We start from the raw sequence: 22,418 nt of genomic DNA, 5'->3' as shown, positions 1-22,418 counted from the left end.
GAGTAAATAGAAAGTAAACAATGTTTGGGTTTAAAAGCATTTGCTCCCATATATTCTTATGAAGAACTCTAAGATAGTTCTGTGATACAAAGAAAGCCACTTATTCTGGTAAAGTTTGACAAGTTAGACAAAAGAAAAAAAAAAAAAAGGTACCAAATAAATCATTAATGTAAATACACTCAATAACAAGTATTTGATATTTTAACATGCATGATATGTGGATTCTAAAGAACTGATTTGAATACTATTTTAAGTCCTTTAGCATAATTCTAAATCTGGGTACTACTGCAGGAGCTTTGGTACAAAATCATTTTCATCAGAATAGAATTTATGGAAGGGCATAAATATAAAATATAAAGATAAGACTTGTCTTCATATAAAGATCAGACTGTAATCTTCCAAAGGTGCAGTAATTAAACTCAGATAAAGTATGTGCAATTACAGGCTATGTTCCTCAGATGTGGAGTCATAAGAGAATTTCAACAAGGATTTCAGAGATCCATTCAAATCTTCCCTACAGTGCTGTAGGTGTTGCTGTGGTAGTCGTGCCAGGCAGTTTCACAGTGCTGGGAAGTAGCACCCTTCTTCCCTGCCCTTTGAGACTGTGCCAAAACGATTACTAACCATTCAAGGATTTTTCATTAGAGGGATTGATATTAAAAGCATTAGTCTATGCAGCCTCCCACAGAAATCATTGGAAATCTTGTTAAAGTCCCTGAAGAAATACATCTATGTGTTCTTAAAGTGAACCCTCAACAATTTTAGAATACTGTTTAGTGTTCAGCATGCAAACTACTCCATAGTCTCATGAAAGGATGAATGAAGTAAATTTCAGCTCTTTAGGAAGGGATCAACATGTTCTTACACTATTGTCAAGAAGGACTAATCCACATTTTCTTTTCATTTTTTTCAGCAAAGCTGTTTTTGGTTTTAGTTTTCATCAAAAATATATTTTTAAACTTTCAAATTTGCCATTCTCTAAAACTGAAGAATGGGATATTGATATTTTAGCAAAATGAGTCCCCATAGAAATAAATCCCATAACCGTTGACAATAAAGATGTACGTGTATGTTTAGTTGCTCAGTTGTGTCCGGCTCTTTGTGACCCCATGGACCGCAGCCTGCCAGGCTCCTCTGTCCATGGGGATTCTCCATGCAAGAACATTGGAGTGGGTTGCCATGCCCTCCTCCAGGGGATCTTCCCAGCAAAGGGATAGAACGCAGGTCTTCTGCATTACAGGTGAATTCTTTACCACATGATCCACCGAGGAGAATAAAGATAGTTGTACCTTTTTAACACAATCTATGACCTACTTTACCAATTTCAGATTACTTTTTTGAAAAAAGTTGATACTTTTCTTAACTCTCATCTCAAAAAGATAAGCATAGCAAGTTTTAATTATTTTGGCTTTAGAGAGTGTTCAAAAGTAAAAGCCAAATTCTTCACTTTTTTTTTCCACCATTAATAATTTAGAAAGAAAATGGAGAACCATATACTGTTATAACCACAACATGGTAAGACACTCTATAAAATCAAACAAGGACATAAGTAGCCAAATCAGTATTAAGAACACTATCTTTCAAAATATGTCATTTTATGATACCAATGTTCTTGATTAAGCATCTCAGATATTTCTTGAATTTTATAAAAAAAATGATACTACTTCATAATGGTACATATACATACGTCCTTATACATTTTAGCCACAAAAAAAAAAAAGAGTATTAATCACCAAATCATGGCATCCAGTCTCATCACTTCGTGGCAAGTAGGTGGGGAAACAATGGGAACAGTGACAAACTTTATTTTCTTGGGCTCCAAAACCACTGCAGGTGGTGACTGCAGCCATGAAATTAAAAGACGCTTGCTCGCAATAAATGCTGGAGAGGGTGTGGAGAAAAGGGAACCCTCCTACACTGTTGGTGGGAATGCAAACTAGTACAACCACTATGGAAAACAGTGTGGAGATTCCTTAAAAAATTGCAAATAGAACTACCTTATGACCCAGCAATCCCACTTCTGGGCATACACACGGAGGAAACCAGAATTGAAAGAGACGCATGTACCCCAATGTTCATCGCAGCACTGTTTATAATAGCCAGGACATGGAAACAACCTAGATGTCCATCAGCAGATGAATGGATAAGAAAGCCGTGGTACATATACACAATGGAGTATTACTCAGCCGTTAAAAAGAATTCATTTGAATCAGTTCTGATGAGATGGATGAAACTGGAGCCAATTATACTGAGTGAAGTAAGCCAGAAAGAAAAACACCAATGCAGTATACTAACACATATATATGGAATTTAGGAAGATGGCAATGATGACCCTGTATGCAAGACAGCAAAAAAGATACAGATGTGTATAGCGGACTTTTGGACTCAGAGGGAGAGAGAGAGGGTGGGATGATTTGGGAGAATGGCATTGTAACATGTATACTATCATGTAAGAATCGAATCGCCAGTCTATGTCTGATGCAGGATACAGCATGCTTGGGGCTGGTGCACAGGGATGACCCAGAGGGATGTTGTGGGGAAGGAGGTGGGAGGCGGGTTCATCTTTGGGAATGCATGTACACCCGTGGTGGATTCATGTCAATGTATGGCAAAACCAATACAGTATTGTAAAGTAAAATAAAGTAAAAATAAAAATTAAAAAAATAAAATAAAATAAAATAAATAAAATAAAAGACGCTTGCTCCCTGGAAGAAAAGCTATGACCAACCTAGACAGCATATTAAAAAGCAGAGACATTACTCTGCCAACAAAGGTCCATCTAGTCAAGGCTATGGTTTTTCCAGTGGTCATGTATGGATATGAAAGTTGGACCATAAAGAAAGCTGAGTGCCGAAGAATTGATGCTTTTCAAGTGTGGTGTTGGAGAAGACTCTTGAAGAGTCCCTCGGACTGCAAGGAGATCCAACCAGTTCATCCTAAAGGAGATCCAACCAGTTCATCCTAAAGGAGATCAGTCCTAAATATTCATGGGAAGGACTGGTCCTGAAGCTGAAGCTCCAATCTTTGGCTGACTAATGGGAAGAGCAGACTCATTAGAAAAGACCCTGATGCTGAGGAAGACGGAAGGCAGGAGGAGAAGGGGATGTCAGAGGATAAGATGGTTAGATGGCAGCACCAACGCAATGGACATGAGTTTGAGCAAGTCCAGGAGTTGGTGATCGACAGAGAAGCCTGGCGTGCTGCAGTCCATGGGGTTGTAAAGAGCTGGACATGACTGAGTGACTAAACTGAGCCCTATTCATCATATCTGTCACTAAATGGCTTGTGATTATTTCCAGATATAGAATCTACACTCACAGGAAAATTGTCATCAAGCATATTCAAAAACATATTTACTGTCCCCTGAGGACAATTTATAAATTGTTTAAATATGGTGGGGAAAAGAAAAAAAAAAACAGAGGCAAAAATGTACTGCCTTTCCAGCTTCCTGCTTTGAAAGAGACAACTCTTCTTTATATTATAAACGTGGATTTATTCCTTCAGAGATAATATCTCACATCCCTAACCTATACACATACCTTCAGGGACATACAAGTACTTATACATAAACAGGCATGAGAAACCTTGCCTTCCAGTATTCTTATAAAGTTACAAAAAGCACAAGCCAAGAAGCATACTTATATTGACTACATTACAATTAATAACTTCTCTTCATCAGAAAAGAAGGCAATGGCACCCCACTCCAGTACTCTTGCCTGGAAAGTCCCATGGACAGAGGAGCCTGGTGGGCTGCAGTCCATGGGGTCGCTAGGAGTCGGACACGACTGAGCAACTTCACTTTCACTTTTCACTTTCATGCACTGGAGAAGGAAATGGCAACCCACTCCAGTGTTCTTGTCTGGAGAATCCCTGGGACGGCAGAGCCTGGTGGGCTGCCATCTATGGGGTCGCACAGAGTCGGACACAACCTAAACGACTTAGCAGCAGCAGCAGCAGCTTCATCAGAAGATTTCACAAAGAAGTGAAAATACATGCTATAGATGAGAGAAAATATTTGTAATGCAAGTAACTGACAAAGATTAAACTCCAAAATAGGTAAAGTCAACCAACGAACAGAAAAATGGACAAAAGACTCCAACAGACACTTCATAGAACACAACAGCTTATAAATATATGAAGATGCTCAGCTTCATAAATAATCAGGATCAAAATATCTGGGAACAACCCAAATATAATCAATTGCGGAAAGGAGAAAGAAAGTGGGTAATAAAATAGAAGACACTACCGGAAGAAAAATGAAGGAGCATAAGAATACTTGCAGTATTGACTGATTTATATAATACAAGATACAAAAACACCCCAAAGAAAACACGCATATTATATATAAGGGTGAGTTTCTAAGAGACAGAATTGGAGGTTGGGTTCTCATAAGTTAACTTGTAAGATATTTGTTCAGAAAACAACAGACTGAGAAGCTTGGAGTTTGGGGAAAAGAGAGGAGATGTGTTCAGTTCAGCCACAGGGAATTCCTCTTCTATCCACACTAAATTTCTCCAAGCAGATTTCTTATAATCACTGCTAGAATGCCTCCTGAGATGGTGTTCTTGCCATGACATCGGACTGCTTCATTCACTGCTGGAACATATTAATTAGCAGAATATTGACTCCCAAGAAGACCCAGTGTAGACTTCCCTAGAAGTTGCATTTTCTCAGGTCATCTAAACTCATGAAGACCACTTCCCTTTTCATATGACACTGTTTCCAGCTTTTTAAAAACAGTTATCATTTCCTCCTAAACCGCCCATCCATACAAGACATGCCACTCACTAAAAATAAATGTCATGCTTCCTGAACTCACTCAAATGTATTAAAGTCTTTTTGGAAGCTTGGCACCCCAAAATAAACATGATACCCTGTGGGACATCTAACTATCTTAGATCCCTGTTTTTGCCACTAACTCCGTAACTGAAATATATTTCAATATTCACACTTAAAAATTTCAAATCCTCTTTGCTTATAACATTTTTCTAAATAGATTTTATTTTCTTCAGTTTTTATTTAAGTAGTCGTTAAGAAACAAAATTCAACTGAGTAAATTTTAAAGATCTTATTGGTTTTAATTAACAAGTCATGAATTGGACAGTATTCAATTGAGCAGCTAAGAAAGGAACTTCAAGGAGCTGTACAAAATATAACATTTTTGTAGGCATAAAGGAGCAGGAGTAAGGAAGTTATGTTAGAGGGAAAAAAACTGGATTGGTTATGGCAAGGTCATTTTCCTTTTAGGGATAGCAGGATCCTACCTGATAGATGACCTAATTGCTGCTAATTAGGTGACACCTGATTGTCTGGTTTAAGATTCCATTTCTAGGGGAGTCAAAACTATAAGAGTCTCAATTTAGTGCCATGGGACTCTGCATAAGTGGCTGAATCTGGGGTCTACTGTCTTGTTTTTAACACAGTACATAAGGTTCTTCTTTAGCATTAACATGATAAGCTTGTTCTAGTAAAGGGACTGCAAAAATAACTTTAAATGCATTGATATTTTAACTATCCTAAAGATAGCTTTCAGATGAACATGAAACACTCATAAGGCCAAAAGGCGCCACCTGACTTTGGAGAATAAAACAGTCTGTTTCTCGTGTTAAATTTGCCGTGCTAATTCATATGAAAATACATTCAATTCCCTCATACTCTTGGATAGTGTTTTGAATGCCAACTGACATGGTGAGGCTCTTCACTAATTATCTTTTATATGAAAATCCCTCTTTGAATGTCAGCTTTCATATGTTATTTAATTATAAAAACAGAAAAATGTTTCAGGGGAAGGAGTAGGGGAGCAGGAGAGAATTTGCAGTATGAAATTGAGTAAGTTTACTGCGGATAGTGAGTGGCTAGCATGATCCATGTTCACACCGAAGAACAAATAATGTTGGACATCAGCTTAACAGGCAGAGCTGGTATCAACCAATTCACTGCAAAGTGAAGCAGAAGACCAGTCTTCAGAAGACAAAGGGAAATCTCAGTGCAATTAACAACAGAATCTAGAGATTGGATGTGACTGCACCCACAAAACTGAAAGACGCCTGCTCCTTGGAAGAAAAGCTACGTCAAACCTAGACAGTGTATTAAATAGCAGAGACATTACTCTGCCAACAAAGGTCTATATAGTCAAAGCTGTAGTTTTCCAGTAGTCATGTATGCATGTGAGAGTTGGAACAGAAAGAAGGCTAAGTGCCAAAGAATTGATGTTCTTGAACTGTGGTGTTGAAGAAGACTCTTGCGAGTCCCTTCGACAGTAAAAAGATCAAGCCAGTCAATTCTAAAGGAAATCAACGCTGAATATTCATTGGAAGGACTGGTCCTGAAGCTGAAGCTCCAATGCCTTGGCTACCTGATGTGAAGAGCCGACTCATTGGAAAAGACCCTGATGCTAGTAAAGACTGACGGCAAGAGGAGAAGGGGGAGACAGAGGATGAGATGGTTGGATGGCATCACTGACTCAATGGACATGAGTTTGAGCAAACTCAGGGAGATAATGCAGGACAGGGAAGCCTGGAGTGTTGCACTTCATGGGGTTGCAAAGAGTCAGACACAACTTACAAACTGAACAACAATCACAGATCACTTAGCATTAGCATAAAAAGTCCTACTAAAAATCACCTGTGTGATGAGTTGAAAAAAATTTTCCCTCTTAAAAAAAAATTTTTTTTTAAACCTGTGAAAGAAACAAAATCAACACTATTGATGGTAGACAGAAAAAAGAAGAGAGCCTTGAGAGTATCAATACATGGCAGACTCTAGTCCTACACTTCAGAGAAGGCAATGGCACCCCACTCCAGTGCTCTTGCCTGGAAAATCCCATGGACGGAGGAGCCTGCTAGGCTGTAGTCCATGGGGTCGCTAAGAGTCGGACATGACTGAGCGACTTCACTTTCACTTTTCACTTTCATGCATTGGAGAAGGAAATGGCAACCCACTCCAGTGTTCTTGACTGGAGAACCCCAGGGAAGGGGGAGCCTTCTATGGTGGGCTGCCATCTATGGGGCTGCACAGAGTTGGACATGACTGAAGCGACTTAACAGCAGCCGTCCTACACAATAAAACCTCAGAGGTGGACCAAGATTAAACTAAACGGTAGCTATGCTTGTAGAAAGAGAGAAGGAACTAAGAAGAGGAGAGGGATTGGGGCAATGCCACATATAAGGCATTATAGAAAAGCTGTTATCATTAACAAGCACTCTGCAAAATGAAAATTAAAACAGCTTGATGGTTTCACTTAAAAGTTTAACTTAAATAGTCAACAAAGAACACTAAACAGATACTTGCCATTTTTAGAAAATAACATGGAATCTATGCACTTCCGCAGTGAAAGATCACAGAAAATCTGTAAAAGCAATATCTCTAAGCACATCACTTCAATGCATATAAAGTACACATTTTTCAATACAAAAATATTAAATCAAATTCCCAAAGAAGGTGTTTGATTTACATTACCAATTCTCAACTGCTACATCAGAACTTCTTTTGGATGACTGTAGCTGAAGTTTTGGGCTTTGTGGGTGGCGCTAGTGGTAAAGAACCCACCTGCCAGTATAGAAGACATAAGGTTCAGTCCCTGGGTCGGGAACATCCCCTGGAGAAGGAAATAGCATGGAACAACAGACTGGTTCCAAATAGGAAAAGGAGTACGTCAAGGCTGTATATTGTCACCCTGCTTATTTAACTTATTTGCAGAGTACATCAGGAGAAACGCTGGACTGGAAGAAACACAAGCCGGAATCAAGATTGCCAGGAGAAATATCAATAACCTCAGATATGCAGATGATACCACCCTTATGGCAGAAAGTGAAGAGGAGCTAAAAAGCCTCTTGATGAAAGTGAAAGAGGAGAGTGAAAAAGTTGGCTTAAAGCTCAATATTCAGAAAACAAAGATCATGGCATCTGGTCCCATCACTTCATGGGAAATAGATGGGGAAACAGTGGAAACAGTGTCAGACTTTATTTTGGGGGCTCCAAAATCACTGCAGATGGTGCCTGCAGCCATGAAATTAAAAGACACTTACTCCTTGGAAGAAAAGTTATGACCAACTTAGATAGCATATTCAAAAGCAGAGGCATTACTTTGCCGACTAAGGTCCGTCTAGTCAAGGCTATGGTTTTTCCTGTGGTCATGTATGGATGTGAGAGTTGGACTGTGAAGAAAGCTGAGTGCCGAAGAATTGATGCGTTTGAAGTGTGGTGTTGGAGAAGACTCTTGAGTGTCCCTTGGACTGCAAGGAGATCCAACCAGTCCATTCTGAAGGAGATCAACCCTGGGATTTCTTTGGAAGGACTGATGCTGAAGCTGAAGCTCCAGTACTTTGGCCACCTCATGCGAAGAACTGACTCATTGGAAAAGACTCTGATGCTGGGAGAGATTGGGGGCAGGAGGAGAAGGGGACGACCCAGGATGAGATGGCTGGATGGCATCACCGACTCGATGGACATGAGTCTGAGTGAACTCCGGGAGTTGGTGATGGACAGGGAGGCCTGGCGTGCTGTGACTCATGGGGTCGCAAAGAGTCGGACACGACTGAGCGACTGAACTGAACTGAACTGAGTATTCTTCCCTGGGAGTTTCCCAGGGACAGAGAAGCCTGGTGGGCTATAGTCCACGGCGTTGCAAAGAGTCAGACAACTGAAGTGACTTAGCAAAGATGAAGTTTACCTTCATGGAGGAAAAAGAGGGCAAGAGTATAAAGATATTAACAAATATTACTCCATAATTAAAACCAAAATCTATTGGTTTAAGAAAATAAGCTGTATTATTCTGTAAGTCATGTATATATTTGAAATTTGATTGAAACATAAATCAAGCCTTAGCAATTTGACCCACTGCTACCTTAAGTAACTAATACTAAAATAATTCTAATCAAAACTTGAAATTAAAACTTCCACTAGCCAGTAACTATAAATATCTGAAGTTATACAACTCATTTTGCTTGAAAATACATGATATATTTACACTACTTCCAGATTATTTTTTCCCTGTCATCCTAATTAGTTAAGTCTTAACATACGACTATTCTGTTAAAATGATGAGAAAATGTGGCATTTAGGTATGCAATAATATTTGGGACACTGCCTAGGCTAAAACAAAAATCACTGAAGGCACATGTTGAACAAGCATTTTATGAAGAAAACTTAATTTAACTGAAGAGAGGTAGGAATTTTTCCATGTAAACTCCCTGGGTGTTTTTCTGAATGTTTTGATAATAAGCAAGTTTGTGAAAGATCCTCTGGTCTCTTCATCCATTGTTGCTACGGTATGCTCTTTATAAATATTAATAATGTTCACAAATGAAAAAGAATCCATCTATACCAAGAAGAGTGCCATCCAAATTTTGAGAAGATTAAATGTGTTGATAAAAAACTAATTAAGCAATGAAACATTTCCTCAATTAAAACTTATAAACATTTAAATGACAAGATTTGTTAGTTTAAATTATTTTCACATGAGAATATTGGCATAAAATAAGCCAAAATTACATGGAATTGATTAGAATTACAACTTGGGGGCAGATTTGCATCAGGTTATAAGAGCACAGTCATTTAGTGAATTTAACTTTAAGCAACCAACACCATCATTGCAAAATCTGTGATTTTGACCAGATACACTATTTAGAACCCTGTTTTTAAAAACATAATTGAGATGACTTGCTATGTAGTCAGTCTAGCAGCAAAAAGAAGATAAACAAAATATATTAAAATTAGCTTGATGAAATGTGGAAAAATTAGCATATTTACATTTACCTAGGGAAGTCTGCCATGGATATTTCTTCTTTTTATTTATGTGTGTATATTTGAGGGAGTGCATTTGTGCATAAAATTTTTGTTGCCCTTCCTCGCAGATACCATTATCATGTAACATATTATGTACTGACTTCATTTCATAGTATTTAAGTTTTCTTAATGTTGTATCCTGACGTGAAGATCTGACTCTTTGGAAAAGACCCTGATGCTGAGAAAGATTGAAGGCAGGAGGAGAAGGGGACGACAGAGGGCAAGATGGTTAGATGACACCACTGACTTGATGGACATGACTTTGAGCAAGCTCCGGGAGTTGGTGAAAGACAAGGAAGCCTGGCATGCTGCAGTCCATGGGGTTGCAAAGAGTTGGACACGACTGAGCAACTGAACTGAATGTTGCATGAAATATTTGAGATATGGGGTATTGAGGAGAGGAGAAATTTCCACCACCCAAGGACTTCACTTCCTTTTCTGGGAAAATGGCTTGTTTGTTTTCTTTATACACAAGATTATTATATCATGTTAGGCAGAAGTATAACCTTATTATTGTCTTTACTTGGATATTTTGGTATAGTTTAAGGAGATATGTACAGGTGCCACGTTGACAAGGAATGGACCTGTGATGGTTAATTTTACAGGTCAACTTGCAAGCCCATGATACCCAGATATTTGGTCAAATATTACACCAGACATTTCTATGAAGGTATTTCTTTGCTGGAATTAACATTTAAATTAGTAGTCTTTGAGTTAAAGCAGACTACCTTCTTAATGTTGATAAGACTTCATCCAATCAGTTGAAGTCTTATCAGGAAAAAAGACTGATGTACCTGGAGGAAGGGTGAATTTTGCCAGCAAGCCGATGGCTTTCCAGTCTCCACAATCATGGAAGTCAATTCCTTAAAATAAACCTCTCTCTCACTACTCAGATATACACACACATATATCCCATTGGCTTTTTTTCTTTGGAGAACCATCACCAATACAGAGTCCCATATTAAGAGCTTGGGCTCTGAATCCAGATTACTTGAGTTCACTCCTAACTAAACTATAAACCAGGTGGGCCTCAGTCTTCATATCTATAAAAGGGGATAATAAATACTAGCCCTTACCTCACAGGATCACTTTGAGAATTAAAGAAATTTTATACACAGAAAGTGTTTAGAAAAAGCATGCTCTATATGTTGGGCATTGAGTTCTAAAAACTAACAAATATTAAGTATAATTTTCAAGCTCCTTCTAATATAGCTAGTAAAGTTGAATTTAATCTTAGAAAACAGAAATGGCATGAATTAAACAGAAATTTTTAGAAAAAAATGTGTGAGGAAAACTGAACATGAACATACAGGTTTTCAAACTACTCATTTCTGGAATGGAACTCAATCAGTTCAGTTCAGTCGCTCAGTCATGTCTGACTCTCTGCAACCCCATGGACTGCAGCATGCCAGGCTTCCCTGTCCGTCACCAATTCCCTACTACTGTTGCTAAGACACTTCAGTCATGTCCAACTCTGTGTGACCTCATAGATGGCAGCCCACCAGGCTCCCCCGTTCCTGGGATTCTCCAGGCAAGAATACTGGAGTGGGTTGCCATTTCCTTCTCCAATGCATGAAAGTGAAAAGTGAAAGTGAAGTCACTCAGTCATGTCTGACTCTTCACGACCCCATGGACTGCAGCCTACCAGGCTCCTCTGTCCATGGGATTTTCCAGGCAAGAGTACTGGAGTGGGGTGCCATTGCCTTCTCGGCACCAACTCCCTAAGCCTACTCAGACTCATGTCCATCATGTCATTGATGCCATCCAACCACTTCATCCTCTGTCGTCCCCTTCTCCTCCTGCCTGCAATCTTTCCCAGCATCAGGGTCTTTTCCAATGAGTCAGTTCTTTGCATCAGCTGGCCAAAGTATTGGAGTTTTAGCTTCAGCATCAGTCCTTCCAATGAATATTCAGGGCTTATTTCCTTTAGGATTGACTAGGTGGATCTCCTTGCAGTCCAAGGGACTCTCAAGAGTCTTCTCCAACACCACAGTTCAAAAGCATCAATACTTCAATACTCAGCTTTCTTTATACTCCAGCTCTGACATCCATACATGACTACTGGAAAAACCATAGCTTTGACGAGATGGACTTTTGTTGGAATATCAATGAGCATTTAAAATGACTGAAGTAAAGTACACTCTGCTTTACACAATATCTGTGTTCTTAAAAATGTGCCTGGCCAGTAGAAACTGTTGATATAATATCATCTCAGAAAGGCTTTAAACTTGGTTTCTAAATGTTAATAGTTCTTTACATTTGCCTCTATATTTATAGTCTGCACTTGGCCTCTATATATTTCTTCAACTTCTCTCATTGCTCCTGCTCACTACCCACATCCACCCTTTCCCTATAAGTTCACCTCCTTTCCCTGCAATTCTCTGCCAAGTACATATCGTTTATGTTTTTGTTTACAATACTTTGTTTTTGTCAGCGGAAAGCCTAACCGAACATTGACATCCTTTTGGCATGGGGAGAAACTTTGTAACCCTGACACAAAGCTGAAAATTATAAAGAAAAAAGTGATAGAGATTAATAAATATCAAATGCCTGATTTCAGTATGTCAAGAAAGAATCACAAAGAAAAATTAAAAGGTGAATGACAAATGTAGAAAGAACATGTTTTGCATACTTTCAAGTATTTAATAGAAATAATATTGATTGCTATTCTACAATGTTTTACACTTTGTATTATATAGCTACACAACTTACTCATACCAACTTCATAACAGTCCTGCGAAGAAGGTAGAAAGCAAGATTTCTCAGCACAGGCAGTAAGGACAGGGCATGCATGGTTGTGGGCCACTCGTTGCCTGTTGATTAGCACCTCTGTTCTTTTCCTACTAGACACCAGGAGCCTCCTTCATGCCCACCCTTACCCAACGTGTGACAACCAAACGTCTCTGAACGTCACCAAATGTCCCTGGGGGACAGATTCATCACCAGTGGAGAACCACGGCCGGAAAGAAAGAGTATCTCCTTATTCATAAGCTGCGTGAAACAGAGAAGTTAATTGACTTGCCCAAATACACCTCTCTTCTGAATGACCTGTAAAACTGACAGTTACAGGACACCAGCATGAATGCTTTGGGTAAAACACTAACTGCCACCAAATCAATCGATTGTGGTTTTTCTAAGCCGACTGTCTTCTACGATAGACATCTTTGAACTCACTTCCTTCTCAGCTGATTCATTCATGATTTCAGGCTTTTTCGTCCCCCAAAAGGAAAACATGCCATTATGAATTTCAAGTTAAAAAATTTATAATGTGAAAATATACAGAAGCATAAAACATATTTATACAGTGCATGCCTCAGTTTTTTTAAGCAGTTTCTATCTTAGTTTGTGCAATATTTATGAAACAAGCTACTACTCTTAATAATCAGGAAGTTAATACACTATCCAACCTTTATGATCCACCTCTATCAGACACACAGGAGACACTGAAAACATTCTCTTTTTATAGAAGCAACATAGCAGAAGGCCAGTCATATAATGGGAGGTAAAAGTGGAGTTGAAGATACTTTGATTATCTGACCAAAAATACTTCCAATAGACTTGAGCTTCCAATGAAGCTTTGAGTTTGCTCAATGATCTGACAGTGTGTGGTCTTACGCAGTGCAATAAATAGCAATTTTTTTTTTCATGTTATTATCCTTTTCCCATATCTGAAAAAATACTAGATTTTCATTTTAATAATTCTAAACACAAACACTTCAAATGATTAATCAACCTCTGTGTCTAAGCAGTGTTCTCCCTCTTTTCAAACTGTTTCTCAACAACAACAAACAAGAAAAATGGAATTGTCTCATGTAATGCACTGCCATCTGTGCGCAGGCTGATAAGATGAAAAGAGAATATTTGAATGTCAGGGGAACGTGGTTACAAAGCATACCTTCCATGACATACACCAGTGACCCCACATCTCCTTCTTTGATGATGCAGCTGTCTTTGCCGTACTCCACTGGGTACATACAATCCACAATCTCTTGGATCTGTGACAGCTCCAAGTTCTTCATAAAGTCATTGTCAAGAATGGCCTCCTTTATGAGATCCTTGGACCTGCGGTAAGAGAGGGAAGATTTACTGGCGCAACTGACAAGCGCTTTCACAATCTGTGAGGTTGAGCAGAGCCAGTGTCAGGCACACATTTTCTTGTTAGGAATCCAAGAATTTCCTGACTGGCCCAAGAGTAATTCCATGGAAGCAGGAAAGACACTGAGAGATTTCCCTTTAAGTAAAGTATCCTTAAATGAATATGGGACCAGTACATAAGCAAAATCACAGAGTTCCATTTTGCTTCAGGATTTTTTTTTAACCCAAAGACTGCTGGCAAACCAATGGACAAACATCTTAAACTGAAGCTTGAAACTCAGCTAAAGAATGAATGGGAACAAAATACAACAAAATTTTATAGAAGAAACACTATTATTACTAAGTTTACAAATTATAAAAGAATATCAGGATGTACTGTGTACACACAATTACAGTAAAGCACAATATGTTTGCTTATTTTTAGGCGCCTCTTCCACGAGATATTATGCTCCCTGAGGGCAGGGACAGTTTGTATGTCTTTTCTCTACTCTATGCCCAGCATCTACTACAATACCAGTTATATATAGTACAAGTGCTCAAGAAAAAAAATGATAAAGAATTGATATTTAATTAGCTGTTCAGAACAACTGATATAAATATGAGAGTTCTTTATCCATATCTCATGCTTCTTTAGAGAATATTTCTCTCTTCAAGCAGCTTACATTGAGGTAACCAGGCAGATAAAATTCTATTGAACAAGTTGTTTTACACAACATAGCTTAAACGTGGGATTAAACAGGTAGTCTCCAGGAAACATGTTTACAAATTCTCTAATTGGGATTCAGTGGTTAACGGGAAAGTTTTTCAGAACTTGAAAGAGGGTGATCATTTACTTCTCTGGGAAAAGAAACACCAAACAACTTCCTGGGATATAAAAATCAAAGTAAAGGGAAATGGAGAAATACTGTGTCAAGAGCAGCACAGAGTGCTGTCAGAGAAGTCAGAAGCTGGTTACGACAAACACAGAGACTTTAACAACATGGAGGGTAAGAAGCACATCCGGAATTTTATATTAAACATCTTAATCTGAACAGCACCTGGCTACAAGCCGGTCTTTGTCTTCATTTGCTTAACGAGTGGCTTTCAGGGAAGCGACCTGCAGCAGTGAACACTGACCACAGCAGCCGCACCCCCCAGTTCTGCCCGACTTCCACTCTAGACTTCAGTCTAACTGATCCAGCCTTCACACATTATCTTTTGCAATGATTTGGTTCTGAGTGAATACAAAGGTGCACATCAAATGAAAACTATGTCAACTCTATCAAAATGAAAACACACTGCGAATGGGCTTTTTGAGGCAATTAAACTTTTCCTGAAGAGTTAAAGGCAGGGAATTAATTATTATACTATTTTTAAGTGAAAAAGGAGGATACAGAATAGTCTTTAGAATATGAAAGCATGTGTGTGTGTGAAATACAAAAAAATAGGTTTTCGAGTTCTGTATATTTGGATCCCAATCCTGGTACTGTCATGTATTAACAGTTAGCAGGTTGTCTTCCTTTTCTGAATTTCCATTTTATAAAATATAAAATGGTATTTTAAAAATTACCAGCCACCAACAGGCGCGTGAAAAGACATTCAATATTTCTAGTCATTAGGGAAAGGCAAATTAAAACCACAACAGACATCACTCCACGCCTATTAGAATAGCCATCACACACAGGAAAAAGAGAAACAATAAATGGTGGTTTGGATGCAGAGAAAAGGGAACCCTTATACAATGTTGGTGGAAATGTAAATTGTTACTGCCACCATGAAAAACAGTGTTGTGATTCCTCAAAAAATTAAAAACTAGAGCTACCATATGATCTAGTCATTCTACTTCTGTGAATATATCCAAAGGAAGTGAAAACAATAACTGGAAAAAAATATGAATTACCATGCTCATAGTAAAATTATTCACAATAGCCAAGACATGAAAACAACCTAAGCATTCCTAACAGATGAATGGATAAAGAAGTTGTAATGTGTGTCTATATCTGGATCTAGATATAGAGATACACAATGGTATATTATTCAGCCATAAAAATGAGAAAATCGTAACAATCCTAAAAACACAGATGAATCTTGAAGGCATTTTTCTAAGTGAAATATATCAGAGAAAGACAAATACTGTATGACCTCACTTTATGTGGAGTCTAATTAAAAAAAAAAAAACTCATAGAAAAAAAGGGATCAGATTTGTGGTTACCAGAGGTGGTATCAGGACGAAGGAGGAGGAAGAATTTGAGAAAGGTGATCAAAAGGCACAAGCTTCCAGCCATAAGATAAATACTAGTACAAAATAATGACTATAGTCAACATTACAGTATGGTACATAGGAACAGTAATAGAGTAGATCCTAAGAGTTCTCACTCCAAGAAAAAATTTTTTTTTAATTTTATCTACATGAAATGATGAATGTTAACTAAACACTTAACTAAACAGTTTTCAATCCAATCCCAAAGAAAGGCAATGCCAAGGAATGCTCAAACTGCCGCACAATTGCACTCATCTCACGCACTAGTAAAGTAATGCTCAAAATTCTCCAAGCCAGGCTTCAGCAATTTATGAACCGTGAACTTCCAGATGTTCAAGCTGGTTTTAGAAAAGGCAGAGGAACCAGAGATCAAATTGCCAACATCTGCTGGATCATCGAAAAAGCAAAAGAGTTCCAGAAAAACATCTATTTCCACTTTATTGACTATGCCAAAGCCTTTGACTGTGTGGATCACAATAAACTGTGGAAAATTCTGAAAGAGATGGGAATACCAGACCGCCTGACCTGCCTCTTGAGAAACCTATATGCAGGTCAGGAAGCAACAGTTAGAACTGGACATGGAACAACAGACTGGTTCCAAATAGGAAAAGGAGTACATCAAGGCTGTATATTGTCACCCTGTTTATTTAACTTCTATGCAGAGTACATCATGAGAAACGCTGGGGGGGAGGAAGGAAGCACAAGCTGGAATCAAGATTGCCGGGAGAAATATCAATAACCTCACATATGCAGATGACACCACCCTCATGGCAGAAAGTGAAGAGGAACTAAAAAGCTTCTTGATGAAAGTGAAAGAGGAGAGTGGAAAAGTTGGCTTAAAGCTCAACATTCAGAAAACGAAGATCATGGGATCTGGTCCCATCACTTCATGGCAAATAGATGGGGAAATAGTGGAAACAGTGTCAGACTTTATTTTGGGGGGCTCCAAAATCACTGCAGATGGTGACTGCAGCCGTGAAATTAAAAGACGCTTACTCCTTGGAAGAAAAGTTATGACCAACCTAGATAGCATATTGAAAAGCAGAGACATTACTTTGCCAACCAAGGTCCGTCTAGTCAAGGCTATGGTTTTTCCAGTGGTCATGTATGGATGTGAGAGTTGGACTATAAAGAAAGCTGAGCACCGAAGAATTGATGCGTTTGAACTGTGATGTTGGAGAAGACTCTTGAGAGTCCCTTAGACTGCAAGGAGATCCAACCAGTCCATCCTAAAGGAGTTCAGCCCTGGGTGTTCTTTGGAAGGACTGATGCTGAGGCTGAAACTCCAGTACTTTGGCCACCTCATGTGAAGAGTTGACTCACTGGAAAAGACTCTGATGCTGGGAAGGATTGGGGCAGGAGGAGAAGGGGATGACAGAGGATGAGATGGCTGGATGGCATCACTGACTCAATGGACGTGAGTCTGAGTGAATTCCGGGAGTTGGTGATGGACAGGGAGGCCTGGCATGCTGCGATTCATGGGGTCGCAAAGAGTCAGACACGACTGAGCAACTGAACTGAACTGAACTGAACACTGTGATAATCATTTCCCAATATGTGTAAATTAAACAATCATGCTGTACACTTAAAATATACATACTGATGTATGTCAATTATTTCTCAATAAAACTGAAAAGATATGTGAATACTGGTAAAAAGATAATGTTACTTTCAGTAAATGGTGCGTGTAAAGGTGGTGGTAGTAACTGCAGCTGCGGTAACAGGAAGTAGTAACAGTGTGCAGTCGTGACTTAGAACAGTATCAAAAGGAAATAAATGTTGGCACTGGTTGCCTTTGGTGACAGAATTATATTTTTTTCCTTCAATTTTTCTCTAAAATTTTCTAGAATGGGCATGATTTTCATATGAAAATTTCTTTAATTTCAGAGGTAGTTTCTGAAAAGCAACGGTGCTGTGAGGAAAGATAAAAACCTATTGCTCGTTTCAATAATGACTTAGATACTTAATACTGCTGGCTGCTGCTGCTGCTGAGTCGCTTCAGTCATGTCCGACTCTGGGCGACCCCATAGACAGCCTCCTACCAGGCTCCTCTGTCCCTGGAATTTTCCAGGCAAGAGTACTGGAGTGGGGTGCCATTGCCTTCTCCGAGATTCTTAATACTGGTTAACTGTTATTGGTATAATCGATATTACTCTTTACAATAGATTCTCTTTCACATGGCCTGTGTCTAAATACTAATGGTAGGAATTTTCACTTCATGAACAGATGGTGATGAATGGCCAGAATAGAACTTCAGAATAGACTCTATTTAAAAAGTCCTGTTTGTGAGAATTTTACTTTAATTTGCCAGAACTATTTAACTGTAAGTTTCTTTCAAAGTTTTTTTTTTAATTTTATCTTCCTAAAATCTTATTTCTCCTGAGGCAGAGAGTTGTTTCCACTGAATATTCAATACAAGATGCAAAACTCTGTCCCCATCTATGATTTTCATAAGCTCTCCCTTCTTAATTATCTTTACCATTCCTGACCTCAAGGTCAAGAACTCATAGCAACTACACAGTGACTCCTGAGATCTACTGTTCCAGGATTGCTTTTCCAAATAACAGGACTTATTTGATCTTTAAGAAATTAATTTTAATCAAACTGCATAATATTCTCTTTATTAAAAATTCCTTTATTTTCATTGAGTCAGAGTGTAAGGTCATCAATGGGTTCATATTTTTTTAATATAATAAAGACTAAAGACTAGATATCAATCCCAGAGTCCCATCTTGTTTAACTACAGATGGTATCTTATCCTATGGGAAATAATAATAGTGCTCCATTAAAATCTAAGCCCTAGAAATGTTTCAAGATTAAAAATAAAGCCTTCTTCCAAGAAAATAATTAGCTACACCCAAAGATGACTGAAGAAAGGCACTTTCTTTCTACTCATAAACAGTATAATTAACCTGCTTCATGAAGACATCAGAAAAGATGGCACAGCTTAGTGTTACACAGTCCCTTAGAATTAATCGAGTTTTCCAAGTGCTTACCAAAAATTGGAGGAGAGGAAAGGAATTTCAGGATGTGCTTGCTTCTCCAACTTAATTTCAAATGGAGAACATTCAATCTCAAGTCCCTGAAGAAACTAACTAGAGGCTTTCACCTTTGCCTTTGTAGTACTTTAAAATAAACTGAGAAATATAGGACCTATGTCTTATCATTTATCCATTTATCCCTTCATAGAGGTATTGCCCAATGACATTTGCCTCCAAAATATCCCAAATAATCCCTCTCCGCCTTCACAGAGTGGTGTGTCTTAAAGATGTTCTTGTCAGTGAGCGATGCTCAAAGCCCTGCCTCTTCATGTAATTTTCCTTTAACTCCTTTCCCACTGAAGGCTTGAAACCTTAGGGCAACTCTCATTAGTCTCCACTTGCTCCAACATTATAAACCATAATCAATTCGAGCCTACACCTAACTCTTCTTGGAATCTTTTTCTTTCCCTGAAGAAGCAGTCTAACACACTCATTGTAACTAACATGTGATGCTGCATGTGGGATCAGCTGAGCTGTGTTATCAGTCTGGGAGCTGAGGAAAGCTGCTATCGCAAGTTCCAGAAGGTGATTATCTGCCCTAACCCTGAGAATATATCTTAACAACATTTTGCAAGAATTCAGTAGCCTGACCTGAAAGGCGAAAGAAGCAAATACAAAGATCTTGATTTTTTTTTAATCTTTCATGTCTGCTTCTGTGTACAAATAATCTCTTTCTTTTTTTTTTTTTTTAAAAAAAAGCTCTTTCTTCCACACTCAAAATTTGTGACTTTTTCAATCCAAACAACTGTAAAAGTAACTCGGTTATTTCAAGCTGGCCCTATTGATTTCTCATCATCAAATTGTCAGCCTCTGAAATATTGGCTTTATATAATAGTGTGCTGTTAAATGCACTCTCCAGGGGGAAAAAAAAAGCCCTGGTTTGTAGTGTTTGCCAATTTCCATGGTATAAATACTCCCACCATAGTCAATTTCAAGCTACTAATGCAAAGTCAGCCTGCTTGCAAAATTCCTGAAAATTTAGCAAGCAATTCTTACATGAGCCAGTCTGTTGGCTTCAACACATCAGATATAGATTCTTTTCCTAACACCCTAAGAATTTAGTGTGCCTTCATTTATAAATGCTAAAACTAACATGATGATCCTTTCCTTCCCTAAAGATTTCATTAGGTGGTATAATATCCCCAGATAACCTTTGCCAGGATTAGCAACAGGTCTTCCAAATTTTCAGTTTAAGAAAATGAATTAGAAAGCCCACTTCCCCATTTATTTACTGCAGAGAAAGTTCCCAAATATACACAAAGGCTAATTGTCTTTCTACACAATTTTAGATAAAGTGGGCAACCTGAGGTATGCACAGGTAAATATAACCTTCCTCTCTAACGAGAGAGAGATGGCATTATTCACTACAGATAAACAGAGCCTCATTAGTTTTCTAAACATGAAAGGATATTGTACATTGTGGATATCATGTAGTAGGCTCGCTATATCCATAGAGCGCTAGTGTTATGTCAAGTGCGGAAGGCTGTTTCAGAACAAGTTGTCAGGAAGGCTTCTCAAAGCTGAAGACTGCGTAATAGAATCCACAGAGAAGAGCATCCTGGGTAGAAGGAAAAACAAATACGAAGGTTCAAAGACTGGAAGGAACTTGATCTATCCAATCGATGCTCAATAAGGAGACCTACGAGGCTGAAGCACAGAGTGAGGCAGAAGAAAAGGAAAAGGAGGATAAGACTGCAAAGGCAGGCAGGAATCCAGCCTCACAGGGCCTTGAAGGCAGTGATACAGAGTTTTACTTCACTCTAAAGCCTTAGGGATACAGTGAAGCGTTGATGATAAGAAGAGGTAGGACTTGCAAGTAATATATCTGGCATAAGGAATACATAGTGTACTTTTTCATTGGAATATAGCTGCTTTACAATGTCATGTTAGTTTCTGCTGTACAACGAAGTGAATCAGCCACACATATTCATACATCCCCACTCCTTTAGCTGCCTTCCCAGTTAGGTCACCACAGGGCACTGAGTGGAGTTCCCTGTGAAATTTCATCAGTCGGTTTTCATTAGTGATCTGTTTTACACATAGGAGTATATATACATGTTAATCCCAATCTCCCAATCCATCCTGCCCTCACCTTCCCACCTTGCTATCTGTATGTTTGTCCTCTGTGTGGATGAACTTATTTGCAAAACAGAGATAAGGTTAGTTTAAATTGCTACTGAGTTCATAGAAGCTTTATGACATGTATTTCATCAATGAACAGATATTTAAAGTATAATTCATCATCCTGATAATAAGGAGTTCTTATGACTGAAACTCCTGGGAACCACTGTCGCACAACTCCTACACTCCGCTATATTTCAAACCACTAATTCTCAGGCAACTTTTACATATAAGAAGAGAATGAGATCTCATCTCCAATTTCAAGCTATGTCCAAAGTTCTAAAAGATATGCACTCTTCCTTCACAGTCCCACTGAACACATACCAAGCAACTATAAATACGCCCCAAACGTGGCCAGAAACATGAGCATCAAATCAATATCTGATCCCTTCATTTGATGAAGACTTCTAGGCACTTAAAAAATAGTTAAAATTATTACTAAAAATGAATATTGGCAAAAGCAATTTTAAAATATTTTATAAAGATTCTATAATCAGCTTTATACAGAAGAACTGTACAAAAATGATCTTCACGGCCCAGATAATCACAATGGTGTGATCACTCACATAGAGCCAGACATCCTGGAATGTGAAGTCAAGTGGGCCTTCGGAAGCATCACTACTCTAGTAGTGGGGGTGATGGGATTCCAGTTGAGCTGTTTCAAATCCTAAAAGATGATGCTCTGAAAGTGCTGCACTCAATATGTCAGCAAATTTGGAAAACTCAGCAGTGGCCACAGGACTGGAAAAGGTCAGTTTCCATTCCAATCCCTAAGAAAGGCAATGCCAAAGAATGCTCAAACTACTGCACAATTGCACTCATCTCACACGCTAGTAAAGTAATGCTCAAAATTCTCCAAGCCAGGCTTCAGCAATACGTGAACCATGAATTTCCATATGTTCAAGCTGGTTTCAGAAAAGGCAAAGGAACCAGAAATCAAATTGCCAACATCCACTGGATCATCGAAAAAAGCAAGAGAGTTCCAGAAAAACATCTATTTCTGCTTTATTGACTAAGCCAAAGCCTTTGACTGTGTGGATCACAATAAACTGTGGAAAATTCTGAAAGAGATGGGAATACCAGACCACCTGACCTGCCTCTTGAGAAACCTATGTGCGGGTCAGGAAGCAACAGTT

At 38.6% G+C, this 22,418-nt stretch overlaps 1 protein-coding gene across 4 annotated transcripts in view; it reads right to left on the bottom strand.

Moving 5' to 3' along the window:
• PRKG1 (protein kinase, cGMP-dependent, type I) overlaps positions 1-22,418 on the bottom strand; it is a 1,377,467-nt gene that overhangs the window by 1,188,506 nt on the left and 166,543 nt on the right. For all 4 annotated transcript variants that reach the window (XM_018041139.1, XM_018041140.1, XM_018041138.1 and 1 more), the window contains exon 2: positions 13,682-13,848. In XM_018041139.1, the coding sequence (XP_017896628.1) occupies positions 13,682-13,848 (167 nt within the window). The remainder of the gene's footprint in view (positions 1-13,681; positions 13,849-22,418) is intronic.

This window comes from Capra hircus, chromosome 26 (genome assembly GCF_001704415.2).
Source record: "Capra hircus breed San Clemente chromosome 26, ASM170441v1, whole genome shotgun sequence".
Taxonomy (NCBI): Eukaryota; Metazoa; Chordata; class Mammalia; order Artiodactyla; family Bovidae; genus Capra; species Capra hircus.
This window is presented reverse-complemented; position numbering and strand designations above follow the sequence as displayed.